We start from the raw sequence: 12449 nt of genomic DNA, 5'->3' as shown, positions 1-12449 counted from the left end.
TTTGACAGAGCTTATAGTTAGGGCTGAATCAGGTTTGCCCTGGTCCAGCCCTTGATATGCTGCTATAGGCTTATAGCTGCGGGGACGTTTTAGGATGCACTGAGTACCTATCTCCTCTTTTTCTCTCCTTAAGGATGAATTTTCATCTCTCAATCACACGTTACTAACTCTGCTTTCTCCCGGAAGTCCTTTTGACTTCGTCTCATGGGGTCATCGGACCCTATGAGACGGCATAGATCCTATCTGCCTGATGGATCGTCTGGGTCGTGGAATTCCTGCTCATGACTACGCCACTGTCCTGTTGAGACTCGCCTCCTCCTCCCCACCGCCATCTGCCTGATGGATCGTGGAGGTCTCCATCGTGGAATATGCCTACTATGAACTATTCATACACTCTGTCATATTCATTGAATGTATTTTAACTCTAAATCTGTCCTTCTGTACACATTACATCTATTGCATCTGTCCATCCTAGGAGAGGGATCCTCCTCTGTTGCTCTCCTCCAGGTTTCTTCCCTTTTTTTCCCCCTGAAGGGTTATTTGGGAGTTTTCCTGGTCCGATGTGAGGTTTTGGGGCAGGGATGTCTATGTGTACAGATTGTAAAGCACTCCGAGACAAATTTGTAATTTGTGAAATTGGGCTATACAAATAAACTGAATTGAATTGAATTGGTGAAAATTACAAATGACCTCTTAATGGCAGCAGATAAAGGACTCCTCTCTGTCCTGGTCTTGTTAGACCTTAGTGCTGCATTCGACACCATTGACCATGACATCCTGTTACAGAGACTGGAGCAGTCGATTGGCATTTCAGGCACGGCACTAATTTGGTTTAAATCCTATTTATCAGATCGATCTCAGTTTGTATTTGTAAACGATGACGCCTCGATAACCACCAACGTTAATCACGGAGTTCCACAAGGTTCTGTGCTTGGACCAATTTTATTTACCTTATACATGCTTCCTTTGGGCAATATTATCAGGAAACATTCCATAAACTTTCATTGTTATGCAGATGATACTCAACTATATCTATCGATAAAACCAGAGGAGAGCAACCAACTCGGTAAAATTCAAGCATGTCTTAAAGACATAAAAACATGGATGACCTGCAACTTCTTGATGTTAAACTCAGACAAAACCGAAATAATTTTAATCGGCCCTGAGCACCTCAGAGATCAATTATCTGGTGATGTGGTTTCTGTAGACGGCATTGCCCTAGCATCCAACACCACTGTAAAGAATCTTGGCGTTATCTTTGATCGGGACTTGTCCTTTAACTCCCACGTAAAGCAAATCTCAAGGACTGCATTCTTTCATCTACGTAATATTTCAAAAATCAGGCACATCTTGTCTCAAAAAGATGCAGAAAAATTGATTCACGCGTTCGTTACTTCGAGACTGGATTACTGCAACTCCTTATTAGCAGGCTGCTCTAATAAATCTCTTAGGTCCCTCCAGTTGATCCAGAATGCTGCAGCTCGTGTTCTCACTAAAACTAAGAAAAGAGATCACATCACTCCTGCACTAGCTGCTCTGCACTGGCTCCCAGTAAAATCAAGAATCACTTTTAAAATTCTTCTCTTAACCTACAAAGCCTTGATTAGTGATGCACCATCATATCTTAAGGAGCTTGTAGTACCATATTGCCCCACTAGAGAGCTACGCTCACTAAATGCGGGACTACTTGTAGTTCCTAGAGTCTTAAAAAGTAGAATGGGAGCCAGAGCCTTTAGTTATCAAGCTCCTCTTTTATGGAACCAGCTTCCACCTTCAGTCCGGGAGGCAGACACAGTCACCTCATTTAAGAGTCGACTTAAGACTTTCCTCTTTGACAGAGCTTATAGTTGGGGCTGAATCAGGTTCACCTGGTCCAGCCCCTGGATATGCTGCTATAGGCTTATAGCTGCCGGGGGACGTTTTAGGATGCACTGAGTACCTATCTCCTCTTTTTTCTCTCCTTAAGGATGAATTTTCATCTCTCAATCACACGTTACTAACTCTGCTTTCTCCCCGGAGTCCTTTTGACTTCACGTCTCATGGGGTCATCGGACCCTATGAGACGGCATAGATCCTATCTGCCTGATGGATCATCGAGGTCTGGGTCGTGGAATTCCTGCTCCTGACTACGCAACTGTCCTGTTGAGACTCCGCCCACTGTTGAGACTCCACCCACTCCTCCTCCCCACCGCCATCTGCCTGATGGATCGTGGAGGTCTCCATCGTGGAATATGCCTACTATGAACTATTCATACACTCTGTCATATTCATTGAATGTATTTAAACTCTAAATCTGTCCTTCTGTACACATTACATCTATTGCATCTGTCCATCCTGGAGAGGGATCCTCCTCTGTTGCTCTCCTGCAGGGTTCTTCCCTTTTTTTCCCCCTGAAGGGTTATTTGGGAGTTTTTCCTGGTCCGATGTGAGGTTTTGGGGCAGGGATGTCTATGTGTACAGATTGTAAAGCACTCTGAGACAAATTTGTAATTTGTGAAATTGGGCTATACAAATAAACTGAATTGAATTGAATTAATAAGGGGTTATCCCCTGAATATATATGTATATATATTGTGCAACATGTTCAGTGAGAACAGATTATGTTAAAAGGAGATTAAAAGTGGTGTAACATTTTAAACATGTTGTTTTGTAATGGCAAATAAAGATCACAAAAGACAATGTTAAATATCCCGATTCATCACATTTTAACTTCCATGAAGGGCTTAAGAAAATTCACTGGGAAAATATCTGATGGATATTTTCTGTTGATTTAGTGGACCAAGTCTTAATTTCAAGCCCCCCCACCCGTTCCCCTCCTGTCAGTCTGTGTGATAACAACCAGCACCTGATCTCATCTGATCTGACCTGCTCTCATCCAGGACTTTATTCCAACCACAATTACACCATACCGGATGGATGATCTCGCACTCATTACCCCTCCATATCGGATACCCTGACTGAACGAATCTGTCCCCTCTGGTGAGAGTGTGGCAGGTGGTGTGTCGACTTGGCCCCCGCCCCAGTCCGCGGCCCTGGCATGCTGATATGAGCTCAGCGTGGAAAATCAGACAGCGGCGCTCTGGCCTTTCAGAAGCGAGCAGGAGAAAATGAGCCATGAAGGAAATCGGAGGTGATTATCTTTATTATCAGCCAGGGGAGTAACTGTGGAAACGGTGACCTGTGGGGGGGAGAGAGAGATGCACAAGCTGTTCCAGCAGCATGCTGATTGGCCCATACAAGCTCCAGTGGTAATTAACATCTGCATATGCAAACGAGTGCTCCAGCTAGGGAAATTTGGCAGGCGTTTCTCACCTGCACCCTGTGCCGGAAAGCAGCAGCGTAGTAGTTTGTCACTGTGTGTGTGTGTGGGGGGGGGGGGGGTGTACAAACAGAGCGGATATACGCACATAACATACACTTTTATTAATCCCCAAGGGGAAATTAGTTCTCTGCATTTAACCCATCCTTAGTTATTAAGGAGCAGTGGGCTGCGGTGAAGCGCCCGGGAAGCAACTGGGGGTTCAGTGCCTTGCTCAAGGACACTTCGACTTGAAACTAATGGGGAGAGCGGGGATCGAACCCACAACCTTGCGGTTGCAGGACGGCCCTCTTACCCCACTGAGCTAAAGCCGCCAAAATGCAAAATCAAATTAGGTATGTTATGTGACTTTGACTTCATATTCATAACACAATCTTGTTCTAGGGTGCACATGTGTATTTGATCGGCCCTGTGCATTTGCATAGCTGAAAAGTACTTACGCATGCACTTTTTTAAAGAAGCACAGTTGGTATGGGTGGGACCGGGGGAGGGGGGGGGGGGCACTGGGTTGAACGGACGTCATTCTCCCACCTCTTTGTTTTTGCTGTGCCGTGCTGAAAGAGATGAGGCCACACAACAGGAGGCTGTCAGTGCCTGCTGGGAGAGGCTCATTACCATATCAGGGAGCAGGGACAAGTCACTTCCAGAAAAAGGCACTGATCGTCAGCCTCGCCTGCTGATAGGAGCAGTCACAGGGCTCTGACAAGTGGGAGAACTAGTTGTCAGCAAATGGCATGGGGAGACTTTATAAATGCATGAGTGAAGCAGTTAATTAATAGCTGTTCCCCTCTTCATTTGAACATGCATGTTTGCATTATTCCAGCGTCTCGTAGTTCACTTGTTCCCTCATGTGTGCGCTGTTTTTTTTTTTTAAACCATACTATTTCCTAAGTCTGATGTGTGACTCGTGTGTGTGTGTGTGTGTGTGTGTGTGTGTGTGTAGGTGTGTGTGTGTGAGACCCATGCTGCGACACGAGTCTCTGACCTGTGAATTATGCAGAGCGCCCACCGACGTGGCCGGCGTGTGTTGTGCTGTGGAGTTCTAATGAGAGAGAGGCTAGCGGGTGGCAGGCGAGACGGGCTGCAGAGCAGACTGAGAATGACAGCCCCAACAACGGGAAGCCAGACTATAAATAGAGCCTGTGCTGGGAGTTTATGACACCTGGATTCACATTGGTTCGCATTTTCCCTCCGAACAACTTTCACACCAGCACCCACATCTCTTGCTTGTGTTCTTCTCGGCCTCCGAGCTGCCTCTAATGTCTTCTCTCTGTCAAAAGAGGCATTTTATATATATATTTTTTCATCTCTCTTTCCAATAACTTTCTCCTGCTCAGATGGTCATGTGTTTTTGGGACCTCTATTCCTATAATTTACAGTGACTCATTTCCTCCATCACCTCCAATCAGTTAAAATACAAGCCACTTTTTATCAAACATTGCAACGGTTTGTATACCCATATGAACATGAGTTCATCTCCTCAAGCACAGGGGCTATTTGAATAATTTCTTTGTTAGAATAAAAAAAAAACTTTTGTGATTAGTTAAGATGTGTAAATAGCAGTATATGCGTTATTGGTAAAAAATTACCGAAGACAAATCATAAAATATTGGCAGATGAATCCTAATTGTCCATGACTTCTGTTCTATCTTCGCCTGTTTGGCTTTGGATATTGAGTTGTGTCTTTAGAGCATATACAAAGGCATTGCTTAGTCTTGTAGCACAGGCATGGCTGTTTAATATGGTAAATGGCATCACTATATATATATATATATATATATATATAAAGTCCAATGTATTTTCAAAAACTGTCCAAAGACATGCCTGCTTGTAATTTACCCCCATATGGGGGGGTTCCCATTAGGATTTTAAAAAAAAAGGATTTTAAAATGTTTTATTTTTAAAATCACATATTTGTTTCAACTTCAGTATATCATACATTATAGATGTCATTTTACATTTCATTATTTTAAGTCCTCAGGATGTTGTAATATAGAGTAAGGCTCAGACCTGGGGATGAATAATTCTGAAAGAAACCTGTTGTAACGCCCTGTTCCGTTTCTCCTGTTTCTCCTCTGTGTCTCCTGTGTTCTGTGTCTCCTCTGTTTCTTCTCTGTGTCTCTTCTGTCTTGATTGTTTCATTCCCTTCACCTGCCCTCAGCTACTCCTGTCTCCTTGATTGTTTCATTCCCTTCACCTGCCCTCAGCCACTCCTGTCTCCTTGATTGGTTAATTCCCTTCACCTGCCCTCAGCCACTCCTGTCTCCCTGATTGCATCATGCCGTACATCTGTGTTTCCCCCCCTATAAATTGTGCCAGTTTTTCCCCTTGTCGCCGGTCGGTTTGTTGTCTTATCTCAGTCTCGTCGTGGCTCTCTTTCGATGTCTCAATCTCTGTCTTTGTTCGCATGGTGATTCCTAGTGTTATTTGTAGTTGCTTTCAAGCCAGAGTTTTTTTTGTTACACTCAAACTTGGAGTCCAGCCTGTCTCTCTGCACCTGAGCCTCACCCCGTGACAAACTCATGACACCTGCATTAATATACAAGTTAGGTTTATGATATCTGACTCATATGTATAATAATTATTAATTATCCATTCGATTAATTTTACAAATTAATCATTCTCCAAGTATTTTATTGTAGACTAGTAAATCCAACAATACCAACAACACGATTGACTTGATTAATTTGGAATTCACTCGTAAACAATGAACTGTAGAATCATGAATTGTCAGATTCACATACAAATTGTATTAAATTGCATCTAATTTGTTGTTTATTAATTTTGCATAAAGTTAATAAAACTGTTTGGTGTGTGTCCAAAGCCTGAAATAGCAAACCCCTTTGTGCCATAGCGCTCCATTGTTGTCCATTAACTATTACATAAACATCAAGGAGCTACTATTTTGTAGTGGGAAACATGTGTCTTTATTGTGTTGAACATGGCCACTATTTTTAATCCTACATACACAATATTTTTTGAGGACATCAAATGTATATGAATACGTGGCTGTAAGTCGACCCCCACAAATGTAGTGTTTGAGTAAGCCTGGCTATTTAAAGTAAATCATTTGAGTCTTTAAAAAAAGATACAGCCTATATTTATGACCTGTTTTTTACAGATTTAAGAGGTGAAGTATTGAGAGACTGATGCACTGCTAGTTTGGGCCTTATCATTGGATTTTTTGACAATAACAAAACTTGGATTGTGTGAATGATACGATCGCCATACAAGGGTTATGATGAAATGTATTTATTGTGATACAACAGGGCGATATATTGCAATTCTTCAGTATTTGCATCTATCACAGTCCCTGTGACATCCAACATCAGAGCATCTCTGCAATCTGAGACTGACTCAGCCACACATCTTTGTACGAAACCGATCAATTTAAAATCAATACAGTGTTTTTGAAAAATACTATATCAAAAAACATAATATAACAATGCTGAAGTGGTTCAATATTTTCTTACAGCCCTGACTATCCCCAGACTTATCCTTGAAAAGCTGATTCTGAGCACAACCTCTATGACTTGCATTCATAGATCTAAATGATGAATGGTGTATACTGCGTGGGGGAAGTGCCTCACAACGCCCCAATTTGTTCCATGCACTCATCAGTGGGAGGTTGGGGTGTTTGTTCAAGGACGCTTAGAGTTGTCTCCCATAAATCTAATGAGAATTATTGCTTTTTTGCTAAAAAAGTACAACTCTGCCAAAAGCAAAATACACGGTAATATAACACTTTTCCTTCTTATCAACTACACAGCTACAAAGTGACAGGCGTAAGCTAAAAATCCCCAAACCAGTGGTTCTCCTCAGTTTGCCGGAATAAGATCTTGAACATGGGCAAAGGGAAAACATTCCCCAACTGTCAGTCTCATAATGAGAATCACTGAGGTCCAACAAAGTGTCAGGGTTTGTTTCATTCTGAAATTAATACCCAAATAATCCTCAAAATGGAGCAGAAATCAGTCCTGGAATTGTCTTGCATTACTGTAATTATTTCAGAATTTGCCTTGTAATTCAGGCTGAGAATCCTACCGAGAACGAATGGGATGTCAGCTTTATGCAACTACTTGTAAAGGCATTACATGGCGTTAAATCCCGCGTGGATTTGAATTGGTCTCAGCAGTACAGGATTAGAAGAAGCGGGGATTAGACCTTCCCTGGAGGAAATATAGGAGCAGGGGTGGCCACGAGACTCAAGATATAGAATAAATTATGTATGATAACAGGCTGCAATAGTAAGGTGAGAAGAATTGTTTACCTTTACCACTACTCCATTGTTCCGTCAACTAACTTTTGTAGTAATGTTGTGTATCAATTACCACTCCTCTCTCAGTCTTCTATACACATTCAGTTCAATATTTTTGACACAGGTACGAGACATTTATTCTTGTGGTGCAAAGTGGTTGCCAGAATGTGTATATGTCTCAAATAAAATATAACTGCAATCGAAGAGTTGACAAACGTTTGAGCTTGTACCCCTACAGCGGTCATCCACAAGCGTCCTTTGAGGAATCAATGACCTTGCGGCACCATTTCATGCCAGCTAAACACACTGACCCGCACTTCCATTAGCAGCCAGAGGTGATTGCAGCTTCTGTGGCAGCGCAAAGAAGGAAGGAAGAGAGGAAGGAAGACCAGACTTCTCCTCGGAGTCCTCCAAAGTCTGTCAAATCTCAACACACAGACATATACAAAAGTGTGACTTAAACTTCCGGGGGATTTCATTGGCGTCTTCCGTGTTCCATAAAGCTGCCTGGAATTCATCCAAATAAGACGCTCCTCATTCGTCGATAATGATCGTGTTTAACTTTTCTTCAATGTCTCAGTAATCCAGTGGTGGTTGTCCTTGGGCTTTCATCCATGGGCACAATGTAAATAATCACTGCACTCTTCTAACGGATACAACGTTTAGTCCAGAAATGCGGCACAAAAGTTATCACACTTTATTATACCGAATCTTTGAAAACATCATACTTCCTGTTTACATTCCCCAAAAGCATTGTGGGAACTGGTTATGATTGTAAATTGGGTGGTCGCTCAACAAAAAGACATGAACACAGATTTCCGCTCTATGCAATTTTTAACCAGCAAAGTTTATTTATATATAACAACAGTACAAAGTGAATCCTTGGCTTGCAAAATAGGTGTGCTTCATATTTACAATAGGTACACAATAATATATTATCATAACAAAATCAAAGCAAATAAAAAAACAAGAGAACAACCTTTTTTAAATACTTTAAGTTTCTTACAATTTTCACAACACTTTTATAAAACAAGAAGAACAGACAGCCATTATTATTATCATCGTCATCGCCAGTAATTACTATTTTACAGAACTCCAGTGTCTACAAAGGGTTTGTTTACAATGTGTGTAAAATGGAAGAATATTCATTTTATACTTTATGATATTTTGACTTGGGAGTAATACATTGATCGGGATTTAAATTGCCATGAAGCAAACAAAAATGCTGATTAAATGCTTTGTTTTGTATCAGGAATGACACGTGCCAGCCGAAAAAACCACAACACCATTTCCTCGGCAACACATTACACCGAGAGCAACAAAAGTGCAAAAGCATCTTCAATCAGCAATCAGTTTGAGATGAAAAGAGGTTGTGTTTATGACAATCTATCCATATCTTACACAACTGGCAGTCAATTGGGATTCTGCGCTGCAGTAAGAGTAAACTAATTATTCTCTTTTCAATTAAAACTAAATTTTAAACGTTCTCAGAAATGAGCGTACGGCATGGAAACAAGCGATATCTGGCAAAAAAAAAATCTCTTTCACAAAAAAAGGTGCATTCAGCTGTGATGCAAGATGTGTACGGATGGGCTTTCGGGAAGGAATGCAGCTAGACTAATGATGGCGTGGATTGATATGGAATACCGAGCATGAATTAAAATGCGTGCAAAAATCTCACACAAGACAAAAGAAAACATCCTGATATGAATGATCTCTGAGAGAAAAATCAAAGCCACTTTCAACCAATTTGTGTGCCTCTGATTACGTTAGTCACAATTCTGAATATAGGAGAGCTCATGTAAGGGTCGGAAATACTGTAATAAACATACATTTTTCATCCCTTGCAAAAAAGGAAAAGGCATTTAGGTCCTGTTAAAATGATAAAAGCATTACTCCATACAAGCAATGTGAGGTATGAGGAGGATACAATTCTATATGCTGAAATTGGGAAGACACCTCAAAAGGAAGAAGCTCGTTTTGTGTATGTACTGTATATCTGCGCCACGGTGTACCTCTAGATGTGTATTAAGAGGGGGAGTGAGAAGGTACCTTTTCAAATTAAGGAACAAATTACAACGACTCCTTCCCTCTTTTGCTCCCACTGGCCAGACATAGTAATAACATGTCAATCATCACCTCATTCTACATTTCTCCTTGCATGTTAGTTTGATGTTTTTTTTCTTCTCCTTCTTTCCATCTTCTGATCACACTGTGCACACACCTGACTCAGATCAAAGAGCAGCTTCAAAGCCGGAGCAGGAACCTAGAGCTAAAGGGGTTCTCTCTCTCTCTCTCTCTCTCTCTCTACCTCTCGCTCTCTCCTCATTTCTCTACACTTCTCTTCAAACAGCTCAGGCGAGCCGAGTGCTGAGCGAGACAATGTCTGCCTGAGCCTGGCTGCCGCCTCTTCACCTTTCCTTTTACTTTATCTCGCTAAGACAGTTCTCAGCAGAGTGCCGGCAAGGACTGAAAGGACTGCGCCCGAGTCGAGGACTAATAAGATCAGGAACACTAAGCAGGTGGGAATCTAAGGCCACAGAGAAAAGTAGCACCTTTCACCCACTACTGGTGTTTATCATGCGCTCAACACACACAAGTGCAGTATACTGTGCAAACCTTTAATACTACCTATTTTCAAGTACTTGATGTAAACAACAAGCAAACATATATCCCGGAACAAAATATTAAATTACGTATCCAGAGGATGGAATCTCAGTTTGTCATCAAGCAGCTAGAAGGCTGAACGGTAACATCAGCCTTTTAACCTGTGACGTTTTGGTTGAAGTTAGGAGACGCACTCACACAACATGAAACACGGCACATTTATGTCTTTGTGCTTTTCATGTTTTCTTCCTCATTCCCCAGATCCCTTTTCTCCTGCTTACGTTTCGTACCTCTCACAAAACTCACCATTCCAGTTATAATCGGCTCGACGCTCCAACGCGTGAGCTTTGAGAGCGTTGCTCCCTCTGTAAAGCATGAACCGATTTTTTTTTAATACACATTAGTGAACAATTTCAAACAACAGCATCTTTTGGCACTCGTTCAAACTGAACCCACGGAGCTGGAATTCGTATTGTCTGTGTGGTCGGGAACTCCCATCAGCTAACACCTCAACGGGCCAACAAGAGCTGGCATGACTCATTGGCACTTGATACAAATCAAAGATGGACCCTTAGAACACTTCGGATGTGTGATAGCATGCATGCAAAGTACACATAAAGTCCCCAAAGAGATACACACGGTGGTTATATAAATGAGAGTTTGAGCCTACAGAGACCAACTGCTCTTGTGTGGTTCCTACTAGCTGCGAGCTGCACATACTGTGGTGTAGGAGCTATATAAAAGGGTAAATAAAAGTTTGGGAAGCAGCTGGATGGGCTGGGGCCAGGACGGACAAATGGAGTTGTTCACTTGACGCGCTACTGCAAATATCCATGGCGCTCAGTTCAACTGAGCCCCTTTCTGTTTGCACAACTCAAATAGACAAAGAAACAAAGTAAAAACATTTGTACATTCACATACACTGATTGGCCAGTATCAGTCAGTACATACACAGATGATATAACTGCTGGAAAAAAAAGAGCCTTGGACACCAGATTGATGCTGATTTAAAGTCATCCTCTAAATACACGATAGACTTCATCTCCGTTACTCTGTTTAGGTGCAAGCATGCTGGCTGAACTATGACCCCGACAAGCGGAGTACCGTCGACTCTTCGGTGATGAGCCCAAGGTTCATGTTTTCCTGTACACTTGTGATTGGATAAAAAGCAGAGGTTTCTGCCTAAGTCAAGTAGAGCATCGGCCCAAGAGGGGGAGGAGTGAGAGAAGACCTGGACCACGGCCCATTCCACTTCCGCACTACGCTGATGGAGTGTTGCACTTTTCAAGTCTTTATACAACAACACTTATGGAATCCGGGGTGGATTTTTTCTTCTTCAACTGTAACTGATAATATTCAAATGTACAAGTACAAAAATAAAATCTGAGAAATCTGAATGCAAACTCAGCTGTCCAACATGAGATCTGCTCTTCTGCTTCTTTTTGTCTCCATTTCACTCTCAAATGTGAGTTCCTGTCTGGTCGGGGAATACATTTGTTCCTCCATTTGCTCTCACGGTCTTGCAGGATTTTTCCTCAGTACGACACAAAGACACACTCATGTACACGCACACACACACACACACACACGCAACTAATTTCCTTTCAAACTGAGAGAAAAAGATAGGGAGAACAAAATAAAAAAAGAAGCCTTTTTGCTGCCTTCTCTGCTGATGCCATTCCGGGTCCTCTATCTTAGTCTGTGGGCCTTTAGCTGGTGCCATCATGGAAGGAGGTGAAAGAATGACAAACTAAAGCAGTTGTATGTCTGTCCGGCTTTGGATGCAGAGAGGTCCCAGGTCGGGTTCGTGGTGGTCGCTCCCACGATGAGAGGTACGTTTTGGGAGGCTCTGTAGAGACAGTGGTCCTGTCTCTCTCTCGTCCTCTTTCTCTTTGAGTCGCGGCCACTCTCAGCTCTCGAGGGACATGGCAGAGATGAGCTGCTCCACCTTGTAGGCCAACCTCTGCTTCCTCGCCTGTTCATCTTGCTCCAGGGCTGCTGTGATCTGGAGAGAAGAAAAGACGACTGTCAACTCTCAGCCATAAACTACAATTACCGTCTCACTGTTGTTTGCCTCGACCAACCTGTACAGTTTCAATTTATATCCACGTCATGTCACTTCATCAATGTATACCTAGTGGACAGTTGTGTGACATACTTGTCATAGTTAGCATTTGAGTTCTTGAATTACGTCACAGTGACCTTTGACCAACAACATCCTTCAGTCCAATTGGACGTTTAGGCCAAATTTTGGAGGAATTTGTT

General features: G+C 42.3%; 1 protein-coding gene across 2 annotated transcripts in view; it reads right to left on the bottom strand.

Annotated features, from left to right (window-relative positions):
* Window positions 1-8405: 8405 nt before the first annotated feature.
* plxna2 (plexin A2) overlaps window positions 8406-12449 on the bottom strand; it is a 181379-nt gene continuing 177335 nt past the window's right edge. For both annotated transcript variants that reach the window (XM_056422503.1, XM_056422504.1), the window contains exon 32: window positions 8406-12189. In XM_056422503.1, the coding sequence (XP_056278478.1) occupies window positions 12094-12189 (96 nt within the window). In that variant the 3' untranslated portion in view covers window positions 8406-12093. The remainder of the gene's footprint in view (window positions 12190-12449) is intronic.

This window comes from Pseudoliparis swirei, chromosome 9 (genome assembly GCF_029220125.1).
Source record: "Pseudoliparis swirei isolate HS2019 ecotype Mariana Trench chromosome 9, NWPU_hadal_v1, whole genome shotgun sequence".
In the NCBI taxonomy this organism is placed as follows: Eukaryota; Metazoa; Chordata; class Actinopteri; order Perciformes; family Liparidae; genus Pseudoliparis; species Pseudoliparis swirei.
The sequence above is the reverse complement of the archived record's forward strand: the minus strand, read 5'-3'. Positions and strand labels throughout refer to the sequence as shown.